Source organism: Embiotoca jacksoni, unplaced genomic scaffold, assembly GCF_022577435.1.
Source record: "Embiotoca jacksoni isolate LCO1_2020_lvr unplaced genomic scaffold, fEmbJac1.0.p SCAF_42, whole genome shotgun sequence".
NCBI lineage: Eukaryota > Metazoa > Chordata > Actinopteri > Embiotocidae > Embiotoca > Embiotoca jacksoni.
Genome location: NW_027185395.1, coordinates 1,116,427 through 1,141,426, shown reverse-complemented (window position 1 = coordinate 1,141,426; position 25,000 = coordinate 1,116,427). Strand labels below are relative to the sequence as shown.

Here is a 25,000-nt window from a genome sequence, read left to right as displayed (position 1 = left end):
ATCTGCTGCATTTTATTGTGTCACTTTGTTTAAAATGAAACTCCTCGTCCAGTAGGAAGGACGACTCCCACTATTCCCAGTGACCTGATTGGCCAGTCGTTGGGCTGCTGGCAGGTGTTGATCTGTAGTTAAACTTCTCCGGAGCAGGTTAACCCTGCAGCATGAGTTACCATGGTGATCTAGACCAGTTCGCGAGCTACCTTTGTGATATTGCATTAACCCCTCAAGCTTCAGTCTGTTTTTTCTTTGTATCCCTAAATTCAGTCAGAGCAGCTGCACCACGTTGAAATCAACAAAGGTGTGAATTTTGGACTAAGTGTTGAACCACTCCACCAAATACTGACATTCTTCCTCCTCATTAAACCCAAATAACTGCCTTTTAACAACGAGTCAGTAAACACCACTAAACTAAACTAAGTTATAACTAATGTATCACGCTATGCAATGTTCCCAAAAATGCCATCAGGTTGCGTTTTATCAGCAGATGCCACCAGGAACTTACAGGGTGGAGAGAGTTCAACCCACTAAACTTAGTTCCCTCAAAGAAACTTTCCCCTCTGAACGGCTCACATGGTCTCCTTGAATAACAGATTGAAGGCCAAAGGGGTCAATTTACTACAAAAAATAAAAAAAAGTTGCATTGAACTTGCCTCAGAATATTAACGTCAACAGAAATCACTGTCACAGCACTGATCAGACACACGCCTCCCTCAATAACCGCAGAGATCTAAATATGTGAATCACTTCCTCCTGGTCCACTTGTCAACTTCAATTTTCTTAAGTATGCTCTTAGAGTCCCTCGTGGGCTCCTCCGTTCTCCGCAGCACATGTTCACTCTGCCTGAGTTGTAGTTTTTGATTAAACCTCGGAGCAGCGGCGGCGGGTTCATCAGCTCTCAGTCTCTCCAGCTGTCTCTGCATCCAATAACATGTCAGAACGGCACCGTCAGGTTGTTAATGGAGAGGTCTGACTGATTCAGGAGGACAACGGGAAACTGCTTTTACATTAATATCTACATGTCTGACGTGCACTCGGCCTTCAGGTTGACACACGGAGCCTTCTGGTATCATCGCAGACGCACTTTGTCTTTCTAACAGTCGTCCCCCTCGTTTATGTCCAGTCGACACGCAGTCCTCCTCAGTCTGCTTGCACTGGTTTCAAAGTACTTAGCAGACAAGTTGCTCCATTTATTGAGGATTTATTTATCTATGATGTATTCTACGTCAGTGTCTTTTCATGTAATCTCAGTCTGAGTCCGTGATGTTGAGATCAGGGCTCCGAGGCGGTCGCACCATCTGCTGCTGGACTTCTTCTTGTGACTGAAGACTTCTTCATGACTCTGTTTGGAGGTTCAGGCTTGCTGTCCTATTGCAGAATGACAATCGGGTGCCTCTCTAATGGTCCCTGAAGTGCCTAAAACTTTTGCACACCACTGTATTCGTACATAAATGCTTCTGAATCAATCTGTATTTCAGGCTGCTGAAGCTTAAAGCTCAAGCAAAGCTGTCAGCAACAGGGATCAACAGCTTGCTGCATTGATCTGTGCTGCTGGACAGATGATTATTTAAAGCAGCTGAATATGAAAATCTGTGTGAGCCAGCAGTGAAAAGTCAGCGTTTAGATCAGGTTTGATCAGCAGATAAGTCCCTGTTTCATTAAGCAGAGAAAAATAAGAGGATTTGGTTTGAGAGGACGTTCAGAGCGGTGCGATGTTCAACTGGGACAGAACTTCCTGCTTCAGGGACAAACAGCCGTGGATGGAAGCACACATCTGCACATCTGTCACCGGCGTCAGGAAGCATCACACTCGTTCAGCAATTATACAGAAACTGTAAAGAAACATTTGAACACATCTTTTTCCTCACTGCATTATTCTCTACTGCTGTCCTGTCACTACAGCGTCTTGTTATTACAGGTGATGATGATGTAAGCAGACAGTAGTGATCTGCTTACCTCTCCTTTAAGATGTTATCACCGTTCCTCTTTTTCCTATTCGCTGTTTGGTCGTGGAAATGAAACTCATAGTTCCAGAAGGGATTTTAAACGTGAGTCATTAAAGGAATTGGGGATAGCTTTAATTTTGACGTTATGTAAACACACGTCACATGGTGTAAAATCAGCAGCAACATTTTCTGTCAATTTTACACAAAAGCTGAATTTCAAACAGCAGGTCTCGTCTGGAAAACACTCACTTTAAACACAAGTACAAACTCACTGACTGGGCAGGAAAAATCACAGCACCTCCACTGGAGGAATAAATCCTGCCCGGATGGAGCTGAAGATAACTATAATAACAATTGTTGAACGTCACACTCATTTTGATCTGATGCAGTGGTCAGTCTGCAGAAGTTATTTCCCCCATCTCATATGTCTGCCTCTCAACAGGAGCACTTTAAATTCCATACGGAGCACTATGATCCCCAACATGCACATTTCAGTGCCTGCTTCATTCACTCCACTTGAAATATTTACTCGGGTGTAGGTTTGCATATGGATGGACATAATCTCCCTACCAATATTTGAGCAGCTCTTTTATGTTATGTTTTGAGCGGTCTTGTCGTTAACTAACTAACTAACTAACTAACTAACTAACTAACTAACTAACTAACTAACTAACTAACTAACTAACTAACTAACTAACTAACTAACGGTGTTTCTTTGATTATGTGAACGAGCCAGAGAGGCAGCTGAGTCTGATGCAGGTAACTAGAGCAGTTTAGAATCGGCCTGTTTGTAGTTCAGAATTAATCATATGAAATGCCACACAGACATCATCTGATAAAATGTTTTTTTGTTGATTCAGTTCGTGTCAAGGGTTTAAATTTATGTTGAAATGAGGTTCATCCATATGTTTTTAATTTCACTGCAAGATTCTGAGCCTGTTTTTACTTTCTTCACTCAAACAGACGGACATGAAAAGACTCAGAGCTCAGCTTCAGGATGCAGGACGGGATGAGAGGGAGGTGATGAAGATGAGAGGCTGAGAGGCCGAGGGAGGTGATGAAGATGAGAGGCTGAGAGGCCGAGGGAGGTGATGAAGATGAGAGGCGGAGCAGGTTCTGTGTCCAGGATCGGGTTAGCATTAAGTCTGATCCCTTTCAAATGGACCTGCATTTGTTTGTGTAGTGTGAGACACATTTCTGGAATTCAACTCAAACACAAAGATGTTTATAATTTCAGGAAATTATCTTAATTATCTATATTAAGAGAGAGAGAGAGTGAGAGCGAGAGAGAGAGAGAGAGCGAGAGAGCGAGAGAGAGAGAGAGAGAGAGAGAGAGAGAGAGAGAGAGAGAGAGAGAGCTGTGGAGAGCAGAGAGACAAAAAGGAACGATTTGGCGGGACGACACAAAAAGAGAAATACTGGAGGAGAGGATGAGAGAGAGAAAGAGATAGAGGGGAGGAGAGAGAGGAGGAGAGAGAGGAGGAGAGACAGAGGAGAGGAGGAGGAGAGAGAGTGACTGATGTCAGTCAGAGACACATTTTCATCATCTGAATTGAATTGTATTTCCAGTTGGTCGTGTGGATCATTGAACCTGATTCTCATGCATTACTGTTTGACAGGTTATTAATGCAGCTGTGTATTGACGGGGGGGGGGGGGGGGGGGGGGGGCTGTGTCCCTTCCAATGTTGAGACCAACCTCTGCCCTTACTTCTAATAAATGTCCTCTTGAAACACTTGTCGCTAAGAATACTGAACTGCTGGAGCCTCGAGGTGAAAAGCAGCTCTGCATGGCTTCCAGCCATCAAGCGCAGTTATCCCAGCAGGAGCTCCAGGGGAAAACACGTTGGTATAAAAAGCATTTATTGTAAAACTCCTCAAGGTTAACCTTCTTTTAGTTGCTCCTCATGAAAACTAGATTCCCTGCTGCCTCCACTCACTTGTTGGAGTCCTCTAATCTGGGACTCATGAAATGTCAAAGACAATGACATTAAAACTTTGAAATTGCAGAGATGGTGCAGCAACGTGCTGAAGAGGACAGTTCCACTTTTGAGTGAGAGTAAAGGTCTTTACACACCGGGGGGGCATTTCCTTTCACGCATTCAATTCACATGGCAATATATTTTTGAACGGTTGTTATTGTCGTTAGTATTTTCACACAGAACGTGAATATAATTTTTTCGGGAGGACGTAGATTTTTCTGAGATTTTAATTTGTGAATAAAAGATTAAAAGAACCAAACACATGGTGTCGAAGCAGGATGGACGTGATGTCACACGAGCTCAGATCAATAACTTCAACATAATTAAAGTAAAAGGCTGCATAGCGGTGCAGCTAAGAGAGACCACATGGACGTACTGCCATGGGTCAACCGGGGAGGTGGGACTGAGATGCACCCGTGACAAGATCCTCATCAGTGGATGATGTTTGTTGAATCCATCATTTTTATGATGTGGAATAAACTGGAGCAAATCCATTTACAAATCTCCTTAAAAAAGTGTTTTAATTTGCAGTCAATGTCAGTAAGAAGAGTTTTGATGCAAAATATTTGCAAGCCAGTATTTAGCATCTTTGTCATTTATTCACCTTAAATCGCCATTATTAATGTCACAAGTTGCCTCGGAGAATGTGTCAAGTAGGCAGTCACTTCAAACTATTTAAATTCAGTGAAAATAAATGAACTCAAACCAAGAATGGAGTGAAAAAATATAAATGTAAATGAAGTGGATGCGTGTCATACATGCTGAAAACCCAAAATAATGTGATGACAAAGGAAAGCAGAAACAGACTAAACACATGGACCAGCTTCTACAGCCGGGCCGGTCCAGGAGAACGGCGTCAGCTGACACTCCTGTCAGCCAATTTACCCTCCAAGACAACGGGAGGGGCATCACACTCGTTCTACTTCACACTCTTATTTACTCTGAAAGTAAGACGAGATGAAAACAATCTTGAGTCTATGCGTTTAAGCAGAAGCCTGGTAATATTCTGTTTAATACACTTAATAATAATAATAGACTTTATTTATAGAGCACCTTCAATGCAAGAAATGCAACTCAAAGTGCTTCACAGCAAGAAAATGACCCATAAAAACAGATATAAAAGAACATTTAAAAATATAGAAAAGAAATGAAATGCATAAAAACAGATAAAATGTATAAAATTAAACAAAGGAAGTTAAAATATAAAAGAAGAAATATGCATTTTAAAGGCACGGTAGTTCAAGTGCAAGAGAGCTTCGAGAGTAAATGTTTCTTCTATAGTCAACAAATCTCATGAAAAGATCCAAACGGAACTGAACGCATCCCGCTAACAAGAACTGAGTGTATGAACGCCTGATATCTTCTTCTGATCATGGCGCTCCTCTGATATCAAAAACTTCAGAAAAACGCATCAGTGCGCTTCACATCAGCATCGAGCCACATGATCTGTTGATAACATGCTTTCCATCGCAGCGACACCACACTGCTCAACAAACACTCAACAAAATAATCCACTTCTGAAAATAGTCCCCAACAAGTTTCCTTCTGTTTGACTTGTGAGTGTTAAACTATAATATCCAGCTGTTTCAGAGGATTTCTGAGACTATTTGAAAAATACACAACCAGCCTTTACCTTCAAGTACACAGTGGTAGTCCAGCTTAGCATTAGAGACAGCTAGCACAACTCTATCCATATAAAAGAGTAAAAATACACACACTATCACCTCTGAAGCTCTAAAAGCATTAACATGTTGCAGGTTGTGTATTAGCGTGCCATGTTTAAAAAGAAATGTAATTAAATGAATTATATGTGGCGTCTCTGGCCAACCCGGTATCACAGCAAAACGTGAAATAGACACGGCCATCAACTACAGCAAAGCGTGAAATAGCCACGCTTTGGCCTGTCTTGGTGTGACAGGTTCACGTTTTCCTGTCGTGGACGGAAATGAAAGCTACTTCATGCATACGGACAGAAGAATTCAACTTTTTGGAAAAACACATGGTTGTGGTTTGGAAAAGAGCAAAGTTGTCACCAAGACACTCCTCCTGCCTCCTAATACCACCCAAAAAGGTGCTTTGTGCCTGATCACGTGAGCCTTTGTTACATTACTTTTACGTACGTGTAAATTTCACACCTACAAAATGTGAAACTGTCGCGCCTCGAGTGGCCAAAGCGTGGCTCACGTTTTTTGCTGTAGTGGACGGGCGTGTCTATTTCACGCTTTGCCGTGATACTGGGTTGCTGTGGCTGCAGCACAGGTTGCCAGATACAGTCAGAGAACAGGTTTTGGTGTTTTTCCCAGCAGACCGAGCAACCTCACTGTGATGATGAAAGACCTGCAGGAAACTGTCCCCAAATCCAAAACCCAGCTCTGCGTTTGTATCCTGACAAATCAGTCTGAGCCAATTAAATCTCTCTGCTGATCACATGACATCCTGATGAAGGCTCTCTCCACCCCGCCGCTGCACATTCAATTAACTACAGTGAATTATGCATAAATCACATCAATCCGGAGATTCTGTGGACCTGTTTTATTTTTCAGTTTGACTTCTTTCAGCACAAACACACACTGAGACTGATCCATGGCAGCGTAGCAGCCATTCATTTCACACAGACTGCTTCAGAGAGAGAGGAGAGAAAAAGGAGGAGAAAAGGAGGAAAAAACAGGGGGAGGCTCGAAGCTCATCCTCGGCTTCATTCTGGTTCAGGCTCGATCCACCCACCTCCCCCTCTCTCTCCGGTTCTCCTCTCACGGCTGCTGTCTCTCGCCCAGCGCCGCTCTCTTGTGCAGTCTCAGTGATGTATGGCTGCCATCACTGGAAATAATGACTCGTCTGCCCGTAATCTTTTATTTCACTGCAAGGCCGAGGAGGAGGAGGAGGAGGAAGAGGAGGAAGAGGAAGAGGAGGAAGAGGAGGGAGAGTGGGGGGAAACCGGGTAGGAAGGAAGTGGAAGGATGAGAGGGAAGGGGGGGGGGGGCAGAGAAGAAGAAGAATCCTCTGTATGTGGATGAGGTGGCAGAGATACTGTCATCAATCCAGAGGAAGAGAGGAGGATGAGGAGGATGGAGGATGAAGAGGATGGAGATACTGTAGCAGGCAGTTCAGCGTCTGTGTGTTAAACGTTTGATTAATTACGGCTGCCGGTGTCTGAATCCTGAACAAACTGATCAGAGAGCAGATTTAACAAAAGCGTACTTGACTTCATCCAACTGAGTAAATCTGAAGGTGGTTCAGAGTTCCTACAGAATAATCATTTAACCCCTCGATCTGAAGCCATTATAGTTTATTAATGAATATCCATATCTCACTGTAGATCTTATCGAGAGAAATAAGTCATTATAACCAGGGTTGAATCATAAACAGTCACTTTGAACACACTCAGCCCATTCAGGCTTCAGGCTAATTTCTAATTTGAGGGTGTAGAAATATCATTGAAATGACTTGATTTTGATTTATATTTCACATGAATATATTCCACTAATGAACAAGAACTAGTGACTTGTTTCCTAAAAGAGGAGTATGAGGTAGTCTCAGTGCATACCTAATGTTTTACTCCCTAGAGATCTGAATTCAGGACATAGCCTCGTTGAGCTCAGAGACCAGTTGGCCTTCAGTAATTCTTACCACCAAAATTAATTAATGTGTTTCAGCAAAACTGCTTTGAAATCTCAAATCCCACAAGAAATCTGGTGTTTTTAAGGATTTTTTTTCCGCTGGAAGATTTCTTGTCCTTTTCCTACATTTTATCAGCTCAGTGTGAAATTCAACTTTGGTGTGAAGTCGTAAATGTTTTTTGTCGATCGGATGGAAACATGTTTGTACCGACACACAGTCCCGTTGGTGAACCCACGAAGTTCTTCTGAAAGCATCACGAGAGCTCATTTGCCAAATTAGTGCCATTAAAAGGAAGAATCAGCTGTTAGCGGCTTTTGTTTGTGACGTACACTAAGAAGACTGTGATCCTTCAAAATGTGATGATTCTCAGGCAGGTTTTCTTCCGGTGGGACTCCTGTTGAAAATTCATGTCTGTTATTATATCCTGTAATTTCAATAAATTAAAAATAACATTGAGAAAGAAGAGTGAAATCACCAAACACAAGACAGATGTCTTTATCACCCACCTCACAGTATAATGTTAATCCTGTCTGAGACATCCGTGCAGGTGTCTCTAAGTTCATTAGCATGGCGACATGCTCACGATATCTGCATCAGTTAACATGTTAACGTGTGACAACTGCTCATTTTTATGAAACGAAACAGTCGAGCTGAGGCTGGTGGGAATGTTAATAGTTCTGTACATATTTGGTGTGAAAAGTCAAAGGATCAGCGGAGGTGTGAAGTTCGGCCCTGACAGGAACACGATGGAAGAACCACATTTAATAATGTCATCATCAGACATTTCACTCAAAATACAAACAGTATCCAGAGGAAGGTGAAATAAGGCCTCGTCACTGCCTGTTAAACATGAGCAGGAATCCATCCGATATATGCTGAGATATACTGTATAATACTATAATACTTTCATAAGCCGTTAACAAACATCCACTGTTCTTTGATGTGTTTTCAGTTCTTTATTTTGTACGTTATTTTCTTAAGTGTCATTTTCACTTCTCTGACTTAGTTGTTAAAAATGGACGTATCTAATTTTCTTATTTATTTCATGTAATAATTGTTTTAAATAGCTTCGTAACCTCAGTTTCATTAAAGTTACATTTCAAACCAAAAGTCTAATGATGTCTTATGAATGATCGCTGAGGTGACCTTTGACCTGTGTGTAAACGGAACACTCAATCGTCGTCTTCTAAAACGAGCTCGGCAGAGTTTGAAGCTGCCGCTCGTTGGACTCGTTAACGCCGTCTCCTTCGTTAAGAACCTCTCTTGTCGTGAAGCCTCTCCTTGCTAACGAGCCGTCTCCTGACCTTGGAGTTGTGGTTTGTTGGCACGGAGGCGTAACGAGCGCGCTCAGAGCGTCCTGTCGCCATATGGAGGAGCCGACCAGGCGTCCTGGACCACAGCGAGAACTGGACCTGCTCCAGGATGAGACATCCCGCCAAAATAAAGCACAAGAATAGTTTGTCTGAATGTTTCGTCTTATCCTGCTGTTCTCCCATTTGTATTTATCAATATTGTAAAACTCCTTGTTATATATTTTTACATTTATGATTTTATCTTCTTCCATATCGTTTCCTCTTTTAATCTTCATTTCATTGGGCTTTCTTTATTTACTAATTGTTTTGATTTTCTTTGATTGTCTCAGATTTTCCAGTGACTTCATACAGAGTTTTTAAAATGTACTCGTACAGAAACACATCACGTTGTTGCATCAGAACAGGCGACAATAAGACGTGTTGTACACAGAGTTAAAAGGAGCTGCAACACAAACAGCTTTTCCTTCAGGAGGTGTTTTCTTTCTCATTATTTTCCTTCAGTATCGACAGGCTGAGTGGAGTTTGTCCATGAACGCACCGTATGGTGAGCGAGGAGACTCACAAACACTGGCGGCTGCGTGTTGGCAGTGGCTGAGGTGTTGTGGGTAATTTGGCCAATCTGGCAGAAGTTGAGCCAACGAGGGTCAAATCCTGCAGAGACGAGACAGGAACTGATGACCTTCACACACACACCACAACAACCATATGTTTCCTTGTGTGTGTGCGCGGGTGCGTGTGTGAGTGTGTGCGTGTGCGTGTGCGTGTGCGTGTGTGTGTGTGAGTGTGTGCGTGTGCGTGTGCGTGTGCGTGTGCGTGTGCGTGTGTGTGTGTGTGTGTGTGTGTGTGTGTGTGTGCTGATTTCTACATGTCTGTCTTCAATCAGTTTTAATTGCATATTAAAACATGAAATATTATTTTAATACACTAAAAATAAAAAGTAATAAACTTCATTTTGGAAATGTGTAGCATGTGTTCCTTCGACAGATCTGTTTTTATGTTGTTGTTTTTTTTGTTCTACAAGTGGAAGTCAATCATAAAAAATACACAAAAATTAAATATGTATATGTTGCACCACCAAAGTGGCCATTTAACATCCAAATCCTGAATCCCAAAGCTCAAAGATATACAAAAGAAAACACCTGTAATAAATGCATATTGTATTTATTTAGTGTAGCAGTGGACAGAAACCTGTGAACAGCTGTGCTGTACAGATCAGTAGAGTAACACCACTGAGGCTGAGTCTATACGGGGTTCATGTCAGTACAGTACACAGGTCTGGAAGGTCGACAATTAACTTCCAAGCTCAGAAAGTATAGATTGAAAATGATTAACCCTCTCAATACTTCAAATCCACGGCAGCACACATCTACAGTAAAGGTCAATCTTCCACCGAACAACTGGCTTTAGAAATGTTGGAGGAGCTTCCACACTCAGCGTGACGGTGTGGAGCTGTCCGTGGTGCTGACAGCCACGAGGAGCAAATCCAAGTTGGTCTGACTGACATTAATTCATGTCTTTACAGCAGCGGTTTAAAATATGTCTTTTGTCTGTACGTGACTTGTAGATAACAGTTATTTTGATGTAATAACACATAAAGTCCATCAGTGCTGAGCTGCATACGCTTTCAACAAGTTCACTTATTAACCAACTTTGAAAGAGAAACAGAGAAACTGCTGTCTGACAGCTCAACACTCAGCTGTGTTTGTGTGCGACTGTTCATCTTGTGTCCTTATGTGGTGCCACCCCCCCACTCCCCACCCCCCTTCTCTCTGATCAATACATCTTGTCAGGCAGTGGTTGATAGATTATTGATTGTAATCAGCCTGTCCTCTGTGTGTGCAGGCAGCCTCTAATTCCTGTCAATCTGCCTGATCGCTCATCTCTTTCTCTCTCACACACACACACACACACACACACACACACACACACACACACACACACACACACACACACATACTGTATTTATTTGTTCTCAATGCTGTAGTTCAGTTTCAAAAATATAGAAAATATAGAAAAATGTATTTATTTTACAGATAAACAAACAAAATGTAAATATTTTAATTTGCTTTTGTCAGAAACAGCCTCAGTCTTTTCTGAAATATTATTTCAAATCTCCCTTAAATATCATGAAAGCTCAAAAAATATTTCAAACTTCATATTCCCTTAAAAAATAAATCTCTCCAACTATCTCCGACCCAACCAGAAATGTTCGTCCCTAAAACTGATTCGTTCTTAAATGTCCCTGGAAGATTGTAAAATCTATCTGAAGCATCTTTAAATCTGTTGGAAGCATCCTTACATTTCACTGAAGCGTTCTCATATCACAAAAAAATCTTTAAATCTCCCTGAAATCTTCTCAGATCTCTGAAACGGTGAGGTGCTGTCATGGTGGTCTCTCATTCCTGAATGCTGAGTCAGAGGTTTTACTTTAATTTGTGTTTCACCTCCGTCTCCAACATTTTGCGCATGTATAGTAGCTTCTGAGACAGACGCAGCCTGGACCGACTCCACGGTCTGTGAATCGTCCATCTCCATCTTACACAGTGAGTTTTTCACCACCTGCCGCGGCGTCATGGTGAGTGAGCTCACCGGTTAGCTCGTCACATGTAGCGACAGCTGCCAGGTGTTATAAAAGAGCATATTGTACCAATATGGAAGTTTACTGATGCGATGACACAGATTTCCTCTTTTTGTCTTCATCCTGCTGCACCGTTGATGTGTGTTCATCAGCACACTGACACCAAAGCCACGCTCTCTCATCATGTCCCAAACAAAGCTGTTCATTGTGCTGGATGAGTGCAGCGTGTGAACACACGTGTCCATTGATTAGTTGTGATGGTGCATTACAACCACATCTGGCAGACTTTGAAGTCGGTCCGAGGCACATTTGTCGATTATGTGTAATATGAGCTTGAGCTGCTACGTTAACTGAATGGAGACATTTGTGACATCGGTCGGTGACTGCCTGCCCAGACACAGACAACCTTACTGCATCTCTCAAACATCCGTAAATCTCACTGAAACAGGTGCAAATATCCCCCAAACCTTCGATACGTTTTCCCTAAAATATCTAAGAAATATCTAGAAATGTCCTTTTAGCCTCAAACGATCAAATCTCCTTGAAACACCTTGCAGGCTTTCTGAAAATGTTCCCATTTCTCCCTGAAAGACATTTCAAATCTCCATGAACGTTTCCCTCAAACTCTGAAATATATTTTTGAGATTTCCACTGAAATTCTTGGAATAATCTCTGAGCCTCCTGGTGAAAATCCTGAAATCTCCCATCTCAGCTGTGATTAGCAGGTTAAGCACATGATCACCTATTGATTAAATGAACTTGTATTGAAATGATCAGACAAACGGATCAGACATGAACACCACGGAGAGACAAACCTCTAACATGGCCGTCTGAAGGAGGGGTGTGTGTGTGTGTGTGTGTGTGTGTGTGTGTGTGTGTGTGTGTGTGTGTGTGTGTGTGTGTGTGTGTGTGTGTGTGTGTTCTTGCTTCCTGGTGGGGGGTTCCTTCACCTCTGAGCCCTTTAATAGACAGGCTGGTTTAATTCTCAGTCTCTCTAGAATCCATTAAAGCCAATCTGGGATATCCATTACCATCTCATCAACACTCTACATTTACATAAACACGCATAATTAGGCGGTGCAGCAGAGAGGAATCACAAGCTCTGATTACGACGCACTGTTTGTTTATTTTTTTATTTACTACTTTGCTCAATCAGAACGCACCTCGGAGTCAGAGGTTTGAGCTGACGACTGAGGCGGCTCAGAGATGTCACACACACACACACACACACACACAGACACACACACACACACACACACACACACACACACACACACACACACACACACATACACATTCACAGGAACATACCACACACACACACACACAGACACACACACACACACACACACACACACACACACACACACACACACACACACACACACACAGACACACACAGACACACACACACACACACACACACACACACACACACACACACACAGTCATCTCATTTCATCTCTCTCTCTCTCTCTGTTTCTCTCTGGATATTCAATCTTCATTCGAAGCTGCCACTGATGTGTAGAGAGCCAGAATGAGCTACAGGACCTGTGTGTGTGTGTGTGTGTGTGTGTGTGTGTGTGTGTGTGTGTGTGTGTGTGTGTGTGTGTGTGTGTGTGTGTGTGTGTGTGGTATGTTCCTGTGTGTGTGTGTGTGTGTGTGTGTGTGGTGTGTGTGTGTGTGTGTGTGTGTGTGTGTGTGTGTGTGTGTGTGTGTGTGTGTGTGTGTGTGTGTGTGTGTGTGTGTGTGTGTGTGTGTGTGTGTGTGGTGTGTGTGTGTGTGTGTGTGTGTGGTATGTTCCTGTGAATGTGTGTGTGTGTGTGTGTGTGTGTGTGTGTATGTGTGTGTGTGGTGTGTGTGTGTGTGTGTGTGTGTGTGTGGTATGTTCCTGTGAATGTGTGTGTGTGTGTGTGTGTGTGTGTGTGTATGTGTGTGTGTGGTGTGTGTGTGTGTGTGTGTGTGTGTGTGGTATGTTCCTGTGAATGTGTATGTGTGTGTGTGTGTGTGTGTGTGTGTGTGTGTGTGTGTGTGTGTGTGTGTGTGTGTGAGCGTCTGTTCAGAATTTCAATGCTCCTCCTGGTTGACTGGTCTTTTCCATTTAACTGCTCTACCACTCGGATCCTCCGTTTGCCACATGCAGGCAGACTCCAGACTAATATATAATTTAAACTGCAACAAAATCCGGAGAAAAAATTTAATACACATCGAAGCCTGACCTCATGTGAATGACGATCTGTAACATTACCTCACCTGTAGTCTTACAGCTGCTACTACCTGCAGGAAGCAGCGTTGTCTGAGCTTGAAAAAATGATTGCTGAGGACAAAGAAAAGACGTTTTGCAATTATACAACAAGTAGCGGCACGGTGGTGCAGTGGTTAGCACTGTCGCCTCACAGCAAAAAGGTTCTGGGTTCGAATCCGGTCCTGGGCCTTTCTGTGAGGAGTTTGCATGTTCTCCCTGTGCTTGCGTGGGTTCTCTCCGGGTTCTCCGGCTTCCTCCCATCATCCAAAAACATGCACCTCAGGACTGTGCTGACAGGTCATCATTGTAAATGAGAATTGGTTCTCAATTGATATTACCTGGTTAAATAAAGGTCAAATAAATAAATAAATAGCTCCGCCCCAGAGATCTGATTGGTTAACTGAACATCTGGAACAAATCATCATATCATCACTGGAAATATCACTCCTCCTTCTCAATGGGATTATAGAATTGGATTGTATTATTGAATTTTATTTTCATATAACATGTAATATAATGTAGTTTCTACTTGTTATAGTTCTATTAAATGACCCATTTGGTGAAGTCGGGTCTCTTTTGGTCCTTTTTGGTCGCTCCGAGCACCCGTACCGTAACACCACGGATAGTCACGCACTTACAATCCTAGAGGAGGCTAGCTGGACCGGTTTGGTTTGAACACATGACACGGAGCTAAAATGTTAAAAACACATGAGAACATGGATATCTTTGTTCATCAGATATCTTTGTTCAACAGATATCTTTGTTCATCAGGTATCTTTGTTCATCAGATATCTTTGTTCATCAGACATCTTTGTTCATCAGATATCTTTGTTCATCACATATCTTTGTTCATCAGATATCTTTGTTCATCAGATATCTTAGTTCATCAGATATCTTTGTTCATCAGACATCTTTGTTCATCAGACATCTTTGTTCATCAGATATCTTTGTTCATCACATATCTTTGTTCATCAGATATCTTAGTTCATCAGATATCTTTGTTCATCAGACATCTTTGTTCATCAGACATCTTTGTTCATCAGATATCTTTGTTCATCACATATCTTTGTTCATCAGATATCTTTGTTCATCAGATATCTTAGTTCATCAGATATCTTTGTTCATCAGACATCTTTGTTCATCAGACATCTTTGTTCATCAGATATCTTTGTTCAACAGATATCTTTGTTCATCAGGTATCTTTGTTCATCAGATATCTTTGTTCATCAGACATCTTTGTTCATCAGACATCTTTGTTCAACAGATATCTTTGTTCATCAGATATCTTTGTTCATCACATATCTTTGTTCATCAGATATCTTTGTTCATCAGATATCTTAGTTCATCAGATATCTTTGTTCATCAGACATCTTTGTTCATCAGACATCTTTGTTCATCAGATATCTTTGTTCATCACATATCTTTGTTCATCAGATATCCTTGTTCATCAGATATCTTTGTTCATCAGATATCTTTGTTCACCAGATATCTTTGTTCATCAGGTATCTTTGTTCATCAGATATCTTTGTTCCAACCAGACTGAACTAGCTGATCAGTTTAATGTTTCTATGTTCTGTATTTATTCAGTTGGAGACTAGAAATCCTCTCTGTTGCTAGGTGGTTGCTAAGGGTCAGACTACTTCCTGGAGTAGTAAACATTACATACGTTACATACTGACGTTACTGACGTGACTCATTGTTTTCCACTTGCCAGTCTTTCCCCATGTATTGCCATGGAAACGGAGGTCGCACTAACAAAAAGTTTTTGAGTGAATTAGTCCACAATATGAACACATTTTGATTGCGTGTTTTATTTAGTGGGTAATTTGTTGTATAATCACACGATTACAGTCGAAGGTGATTCTTTAACGTCATTATTGGTACGACAGTGATGCCGTCAGGACCGAGGCGTCTGCCTTTAACACTTGTGTGTTGTTCATATTTTTGTTATTCAGCCAGTGTTCGGGGGTCTGGTGGACCGCTGCATTTTTGGGCTTTTAATTCAACACAATCAAACAATCTTATTTTAAATGACTCACCAGATGTTTACTTCATCCCAATTACAAGCAATATAAACAGCAGATATGGTTAATATTTGCACCTTTAATTTAACCTTTGTTAAATCACATTTATCAACTTTAAGTGCTACTCGTTTTTTGTTTGTTTTTTAATAAAATGTGTGCAGTGTGCTCATGAGTACCACATTCCTGCCTTTCTTTGGCACATAAGATACCAGCGACACGTCAGCCGTGTACACACACTTGGAAGGCCTGTTCTTTGTAGTCTGCAGTTGGGGACTTGTTTTTCCGTATCGTTCCCACCACGGTCAGCATCCTCTTTAGGAGCTCCTGTCTCAGCTTGTACGAGGTAAAAAAAAAAATTGTCGCATGTGATGTGTCCACTGAGTCCCTGAGTCATGTCCAGGACAACTCTCAATCCTTGATCTTTCTCAGGGGCTCCTCCATCAGGCTTCCCCGTGTAGACTTGTAAGTTCCAAGTATGAGGAAGTGGCATCACAGGCAGCCCAGATCTTTAGACCATATTTTGCAGGTTTAGATGGTGTATACTGTCTGGAGGGCCAGCGGCCCCTAAATGGCATCAGCTGCTCATCAACGGTGACATTAGGCCCGGGGTTTTAAACAGGGGGAGGCGGTGCACCCACTTGTCCCACACTGTCCTGATGGCAGCTAGCTTGTGTCTCTGCCGTCGAGCTGGTCTGTCGTCTCGGTTATCAAAGTGGATAATCTGGAAATGATGTGGAAGTTTTCCAGAGACATTGTTGCACGGACAAGTTCTCTGCCAGTTTCTTCATCCCACAGGGACTTTGTGGATTCCTCTTTGGACCTGAAAACTCCAGCAAGGATAAGAACCCCAAAGTAGGCATGTAAATGGGTTTGGTCCATCTCCTTCCACCTCTCTACAAAAACACGCCTTCCTTCTAAATTAGTGCAATCTAGAATAATGTTCTGGATGGAATCTGGGATGAAAAGCTCAAAAGAAGACCTGATGTCCTGCACATGAGAAACTGCCATCCGTGTTGGCCCTGGTTGAATCCTTATCACATGGGCAGCTATGCGGGGAGGCTCATTTCTTGGACCATTCAATTTCACCATTTTTTGACATTCATATTTCTTCACTTGCTAGCTGCTGACGGGCTTGTTCTGGTCCTGGACCTGGCTGCTGACGGGCTTGTTCTGGTCCTGGACCTGGCTGCTGACGGGCTTGTTCTGGTCCTGGACCTGGCTGCTGACGAGCTGGTCCTGTGGCTCGTCTTTGTTTTGGAACTAGCTGATGCTCAATCTCATCCTCTTCTTCAAAGTCACTAGCAGACTCTGACTTTTCAGAAATGTGATCCTCACATTCTGAAACCTCTTCCTCTACATCTTCATCCAAAGCTTCTCTCTCTTCTAAAATCAACTGCGAGGCCCTCTGAGCAGAGAATCTTTTGGCCATCTTGATCAGTTGTGATAAGGAAGGATAAGGAGAGTGAAGGTACACAGGACCTACAATTTCCACACTTTTATTAGCCGCGGGTCCAGTGGACCCGAACATCCTGTATGTAATATAAATGTGTAGGGGGGGTGTACGGTGTGTGGTCATTGAAAATGTGTTCTGATATATGTTCTTCACAGAAAGTGAGCCAATGCCAATGAGTCTCAGTTTGAAAAAATAATGAATCATGTCATTTTCCTTTTGATAAAAAAATGAAAACGGGTCCCACAGACCCGAAACCACACAAGGGTTAATGGCGTTAAAGCACATCCTCTCGTGTAATGTTGCTTAACCATACACTAGTGTCCTTTGGACAATTTTATAAAAGTGGTCTTGAATGAGACAAACAAAGTTTGACATGATCAACAGAGCAATATTAATGGCCACAGCATGCAGAGGCTGAAGGAGAACGGGCTCAGTATTGAGCCTTGAGGAACACCACAGGTCAGAGGACCAGGAGCATTTTTAGAAATAGACTTTGGATTGAATGTCACCAACTTTACTCCACCTTCCTCGATGGAAATTAGGTTTGTAAATAATCTTGTAGAGATGCCAGAAGACCTGTTCTATTCCACTCTGTTACAGTTGATTGTTCTGTTTGAATGGCCAACAGTCAGCTTTGTGAGTTGGGATCTCTGCAGCTGTAGTTGTTGCTGTTGTATTTTCAGCGGTGGTCGTTAACCAGGGATGGAAACTTTGTTTTCTTCTGATGGTGGACAAATAAGTGGAAAACAATCCAACTGAAAACTGAGTCATGCTTGTTATAATTTTCATTTTCATTTTTGAAAACACATTAAGCAATACTTCTATAGTACTGTGACGACAGCTTATTTCACTACATGCTTTTCCAATTATAACCAACTCTGCAGCTCTCATTAAGTCTGTGTTCAGCAGGACAGACATACATTTCTAGCAAAGAAGCTCTGATAAATCCACAGTAAACCACGAGTACGCCAACAATCAGCAGGCGGCAGTTAGCTGGTGAAGAAAGTGGAACAATAATGTTGCTGTTTGTCTGCTGAATGCGTAAAAAAGAAGCTGTTTGCTAAAATGTCAACCACAACTGTAAAAAGCTCAACTTTAATTCTGTGTTTTGCTTCCTTCTGGTGGTCAAATGTTGATTAATGCAGCTTTAATAAATCTCTACAAAATGCCGAGATAAATCAAATAGCTGTTTCTATGTGGCCTTGAAAGCAGCAGCTAAAAAATCTTATGAACATTTTATGTAAAAAATGTTCCCCTCCTTCTTTTGTCTTCCTCCGGTGAATTCATTTATATTCAAGGACATTCTTCTTTGTCACATCAAGTCTGACTGATGTCTTAAATCGCATTGTCTCTGTGTTATGTACCTGTGTGCATGTGTGTGTGCATGTGTGTGTGCATGTGTGTGTGCGTATGTGTGTGCGTGCGTGTGTGTGTGTGTGTGTGTGTGTTGTGTGTGTGTGTGTGTGTGTGTGTGTGTGTGTGCGTGTGTGTGTGCGTGTGTGTGTGTGTGTGTGTGTGTGTGTGTGTGTGTGTGTGTGTGTTTGTGTGTGTGTGTGTGCGTGTGTGTGTGCGTGTGTGTGTGTGTGTGTGTGTGTGTGTGTGTGTGTTTGTGTGTGTGTGTGTGTGTGTGTGTGTGTGTGTGTGTGTGTGTGTGTGTGTGTGTGTGTGTGTGTGTGTGTGTGTTTGTGTGTGTGTGTGTGCGTGTGTGTGTGTGTGTGTGTGTGTGTGCGTGTTGCACCAGGAGACGTTCTGACTTTCATGTCATACATTAGCATCAGCCTCGGCAGCAGAAGCACCAATAACATCTGCTCCGGTACATTAGCATTTCCTCTGTGACTTTAGCTCCTGCAGACGTGTCCTTCAGTGGAGTTGACAATCTTCACATCGTTTGGAGCTGCATGTCTGTCATCTCATGCAGGAATGAAACTATTTTAAGCCCATTAAGTGTTAAATTCAATTTTCCCACATTGACCTCTTTTTTTTTAATGTCGCTGGGATTTTGTGAATGTGATGTCATCCGGAGAAGTTCGCACGACGGCCAATCGAAAAGAGGCGAAGAGGCATTGTTGGTGGATGTTTGTGCACATTTTTAAAGTCATTAGACGATGCTGATGGAGCCAATCACACAGATCTCTGCTCTCTGCTGTCTTTCTGTATAAACAGAGCCTGTGCACCTGAGACCAATGCTAACTGAAACTGGAATAAAGTCATTTAATTACGGGGCAATTGAAGACTTTCTGAATGTTGTCGGTCAGAATGAATCAAATTCTGATTGTGAAACGAGTCATTCTGCCAAGTTTGCAACGCTCCAAACAAATGATCCACTGTTTTACAGCCACACCGTGACAGTCGGCAGCGGCGGAGCTTTTGATGTCAGCACAGACGAAGGAGACGAACATTTCACAATGCAGCTTTACTTCAACTGGACCTCCTGGTAGAGGAGCAGGTAGCTGTAACTAGATGAACAATCTGTGATACAAACAGTGATGTTCAAGTATAATCGCTAAATGTTTCACGTTTCTGAAGAATGACTAAATATAAAATATAATTGGAATATATTTACAGACCATTGAGAGCTCCAGAAAAAAAGTCAATTTCTTTGTCAAACTACCGTCTTGAAAGTTAAGAGGGAGCTGTAACATTGTGTGTGTGTGTGTGTGTGTGTGTGTGTGTGTGTGTGTGTGTGTGTGTGTGTGTGTGTGTGAGAAATAGCTTAGTGCTGAAAATATATGGAAATATAATCATTTAATTTCAATAATTTCTGCTTTTAACAGGTAAATACATTTCAAAGTGTTACATTTTACACGTCTTTGATCGTTTTTAAACTACCAGCCTGATTTCATTGAAATTGCTGTAAAGGTGTAGCATGGGCGGAGCAAGAACTGATTCTGGATCCGATCTGAATCACAGGGCACATCAGGAAATGCTTGTTCATTTCTATTAACATTACCATTTTAAAATCCAGTAGATGGTAGTGAAGTTCAATGACCGCGTGTCACAATCCTCCCTCACGAGTACCAGTAATCGGATACACGTGTACTTGCTCAAATTTAACACAGCAAGCAGTCACGGAGCTGTCGGGTCAGAGGTTTTATGGGGAAGAACCAGAACCGGTACGACAGCTTCAAATGAACATATTTTCCCTTTGGTGGTTGCAGCATTGAAGGACTGAACACACAGAAGGCTTTGCTGTTATAGTTTAAAATGTCTTGATGTTTCTCTGTGAATATCCTCAGCAGAGTTTGACTATCAACAGGAAATCTTTATATTTAGCTTAAAGTTTTGGATTTTAAAAGTTACTCTTCATCTCTTCTTTTTTTTCTGAATCAGACTTTTATTTTGAAGGACAGCTGACAGACAAACAGCCTCCTTGAATCTTTATGACTCAGTTTTAAGTTATTTGTGTGCTCGGTAAACAAAAAACACTACGACGGGTTATTCACTGCTGATTTGTCCTTGCTGAAGCTTTTAGTGTTATATTGAGTGGAAACAATAAAAACTTTCTTTTACTGTTCCTCAGCGGAGACAGAAAACCCCTCAGCTGCTGGAGGAGGAACTTTATGTTTTGTGTTGTGCAGCTTCTCACTTTAACACTTTGGTTGTTGCAGCGACCGAGCCGGCTGATTCTCAGTCTGTCTGCAGCGCCGTTCAGGTTAAATCAGGATAAATGAGCAGCAGCCTGCTGGCCGTCCGGGGAGATAAATTAAATGCACCTCTCTGTTTGAATTCTAATCACAGCTGTTGGATGCTCAGGCTCTGAGGTTAAACGAAGTCTGTGTGCAGTACGGTGTGATTATAAAATTGTGAATCTTTCAGCTTGGCCTGCATCTCGATGAATGACGCGAAGGATGAACGAAATCCGCAGTAAAGTGGAGAACACAAAACTGAGGCAAATCTCAGGAGAATTCAGACTTACTTGAGTAAAAATATAAATGACTGGTTTCTTTTTGATTAAAAATTCCTCCTAAAGTGAACCCAGAGCTCATGAGGCAGAGTTTTGACATATATTTGTGCTTCGAGCTGAGTTAAACCACCCTGGACATTTTGTGAAGCTCTGCAGCGTCATTAACCGTCGTTCTTGTACGACATGAAGCTCCTCGCTGACTTTCAAACTGAGGCCATAAAACCCACGAGGAGAACCGTCACCTGATGCACCCTGATGGTGTCTTTGCTCTGACTGTCCTCCACACTGCACAGACACATAAAGTGAACAGTTTGACCACCGCAGTGTTTAACTCTTTGTGTGCTGAGCTGCTTCGATACTGTGCGATGCGTCTTTACACGTTTTATTAGGGCAAAAACGTGTTTTTTTTTTAAAGACTTATGCAAAGTACATTGAGTAAATAAAGTAAATAGATTTAATTTACTTCAACTAGAATTGCAGATTTTTCTCGTTTTAGCGCACCTGTCACAACAAGGCTGGACAACAAATGGGAGACTTCACATAAACCCAAAGAGAAAAGAGGGTTTATTAAAGTAAACTAAGCAACTCAGAACAAAATGTGGGAATATAAGTTATCAGTAATGTGAGCATGTGGGGACGAGTGAAGAGTGAATGTATGTGTAAATTGAAATAACAAAAGCAAATGAATCTAAATGTCGGCCATGTGGTCAGCAGCAGAGGAAAAGAAAGACAGTCACAGGAAAGCAGCCCTTTTCAACTCAGAGGCCACGCCCTCATCAGGCCACGCCCCTCCCACAGAACTTCCTACAGGGACTCGGAGCCCTTCGAGGAACCCCTCTGGTCTGCACAGTCTAGCAAGCGTGTTCGTTTTAATGGCAAATTGCAAATAGAGGGAACATTACCGCCACCTACTGCTACGATATGGAATCCTTATCTTTGAGGAGTTCATCATTGTAAAGGTCCAATCTTTGTATTTGCTGGGATTGTGGGGGAGTTAAGGACACCAATGATACAGTCAATGTCTTCTTGGAAATTCTCTGAACGAAGGAGTCCCAGGTAGGATTTCAAAGATCCCACACATGCAGTCTGAATCACTGTGTTGTACCGATGGAAGTGAATGTACCATGTGAGCTGTTGGTTACAGATCATTTCCCTCCACTCAACGGTTTCTTTTTTTTTTTTTTTTTTTTTTTCGAACTATTGACCCCTTGGTTTTGCAAGCCTGATATTCCTGCGTGAGAACATGTGTCTGGCCTCATATGGTGAAGGTTATTTACAGTTAATGGATCCTAATGGGAGTTAATTTGTAAACTACTGGAACAGCCTTCAACCAACTGGCAAAGACCACCATGTTGTGCCCCGCCTCCACTGGTCACTGCTGGTTCCCTCTTCAGAGTGGCTGAGCAGTCCTTAATTCAAACAGAGTTTCCAGACCAAAATCACAGCGAATACTCAAGCTGTAAGTTCTCGGCGAGAAGAGGCAGGCTGATGGTTTGTTGCTTTGTTCATCAGAATTTTTCTCGTGTTTCTTATTATTAATATTTCTCTTAGCAATCGTTTCAATCCGATCTTGCATAAAAGATAAATCTTCAGATTTGATCTGAACTAAGAACTCGCTGGTTGTAACTCCTTCAAACAGCCAAGAATTTTCAGCAAAATGTAGTAATTATTTAACAACTCTTTGAAGAACCATAACATGTCCCCCAGGAAATGAGCCTTTTAGATTTGAATGTCGTCTTGAGCTGCCGTGCAGCCTGTAGAGGATGCTGGCGGGACGGCAAGTTGTTTGACCATTCAGACCAATATGGTTGTAGAAAGTTACACAGTTAGCTTTTGGCTAGTTTCATTGTTGACAACAGTTGGGTTTCTTTCACTTTCAGGGAAAAGTGCAGATTGTTTTGAAGTCTGTTTCCACACGACATGATAGATGACACGAATACACGATAGAATACATGACTCCATATGAAAGAGTAATTGCTCGCCGTGGTCCTACTTCTCCCACCGGGCTCTGAAAAGAACTCTTCCCACAGTTCATTAAATGTCTTTGTTGGAAAGAAAGTGAAAAGATCAAGAGAACAAAGGAGAAGCTGATCACCTGAAACACAAAGAACTCAGTCAGTGCTCCCCCAGATGGAGTCGTCTAGTGTGTGTGTGTGTGTGTGTGTGTGTGTGTGTGTGTGTGTGTGTGTGTGTGTGTGTGTGTGTGTGTGTGTGTGTGTGTGTGTGTGTGTGTGTGTGTGTGTGTGTGTGTTGTTTTTTACACCTGCATTGTGTGTTTCCAATTTTTGATTTGGAAACTGAATCATATTTAAATCAGATCAGGGGGGCTGGACTGGATCCCAGCTGACTTTGGGGGACGACTTGGACGGGTCGCCAGTCCATCACAGGGCCAACACAGAGAGACAGACAGGAAACAGACAACCATTCATGCTGACATTCAGAATCCCCAATTAACCCGACAGACGTCCTTGAACGGTGGACGGAGACAAAACCTCCGTCAAGGACGTCCGTCGGAGAACAAGAGAAACTCCAAACACAAGCTGAGCTCCACCCTCAGAGGAGCTGTGAGGCTAAAATGTCCAAAAGACAATCCGATGTGTTGAATCGCATTTCATTTAGCTGCTTGTGAGTGTTTTAGTACTGAAGCCCAGCGGAGGATGTTGACAGACAGATTCTTAACTCGGTTCTTTTAATGGTTGTAAATAGAACTTTTTTCTATTTTACCTTTATTGTAGAAATCTACAGACAGAAGAGAAATGACAGGGAAGTGAAAACAGAGAGAGCTGCTGCTGTTTCTTCTCACCTTCCTGCTGATTTTGAATGATTATTGTAAACGCTCTGATAATTACATGTAAATAAATACTGCTTTGTTTGTGATGACACTTTTCCAGCTCACCTACTTGGTGTCCAACGTGCTCCACGCTGCATCTCTTTAAAACATTCCTTCACTTGTTCGCTCCACCTGACCTGCCAGCTCCAGACCTCTCTGTGACCTGCTGCTTTCAACATGAAGCAGTGATTTCACTTACCGGCTCTCTTCTGTCTGTCTCTGTCTCTTCTGTCTGTCTCTGTCTCTTCTGTCTGTCCAGTCTGTCTCTGTCTCTTCTGTCTGTTTCTGTCTCTGTCTCTGTCTCTTCTGTCTGTCTCTGTCTATTCAGTCTTTCAGTCTGTCTCTGTCTCTTCAGTCTGTTTCTGTCTCTTCAGTCTGTCTCTGTCTCTTCAGTTTGTCTCTGTCTCTTCTGTCTGTCTCTGTCTCTTCTGTCTGTCTCTGTCTCTTCTGTCTGTCCAGTCTGTCTCTGTCTCTTCTGTCTGTTTCTGTCTCTGTCTCTTCTGTCTGTCTCTGTCTATTCAGTCTTTCAGTCTGTCTCTGACTCTTCAGTCTGTTTCTGACTCTTCAGTCTGTTTCTGTCTCTTCAGTCTGTCTGTCTCTTCAGTTTGTCTCTGTCTCTTCTGTCTGTCTCTGTCTATTCAGTCTTTCAGTCTGCCTCTGACTCTTCAGTCTGTTTCTGTCTCTTCAGTCTGTCTCTGTCTCTTCAGTTTGTCTCTGTCTCTTCTGTCTGTCTCTGTCTCTTCTGTCTGTCTCTGTCTCTCCTGTCTGTCCCTGTCTCTTCTGTCTGTCTCTGTCTCTTCTGTTTGTTTCTGTCTCTTCTGTCTGTCTCTGTCTCTTCAGTCTGTCCAGTCTGTCTCTGTCTCTTCTGTCTGTTTCTGTCTCTGTCTCTTCTGTCTATCTCTGTCTATTCAGTCTTTCAGTCTGTCTCTGTCTCTTCTGTCTGTCTCTGTCTCTTCAGTCTGTCTCTGTCTCTTCTGTCTCTACCAGATCAACTATTAAACCAACGGAGTAAATGAAACAAACAAGCTTCTGTGGCCCGAGGCTTCTCTCGCTCTGACTCACACACACACACACACACACACACACACACACATGAACACACACACACACACA

The 25,000-nt window shown here is 42.4% G+C and overlaps 2 protein-coding genes across 2 annotated transcripts in view; both read right to left on the bottom strand.

Moving 5' to 3' along the window:
* The window catches only part of dcc (DCC netrin 1 receptor), a 328,455-nt gene that overhangs the window by 274,278 nt on the left and 29,177 nt on the right, over positions 1 to 25,000 (bottom strand).
* LOC138210013 (piggyBac transposable element-derived protein 4-like) lies at positions 15,844 to 16,789 on the bottom strand. The gene is given in 6 exon segments (XM_069168907.1): positions 15,844 to 15,973; positions 15,975 to 16,054; positions 16,056 to 16,173; positions 16,175 to 16,313; positions 16,316 to 16,417; positions 16,420 to 16,789. Coding segments are annotated over 6 exon segments (939 nt in total).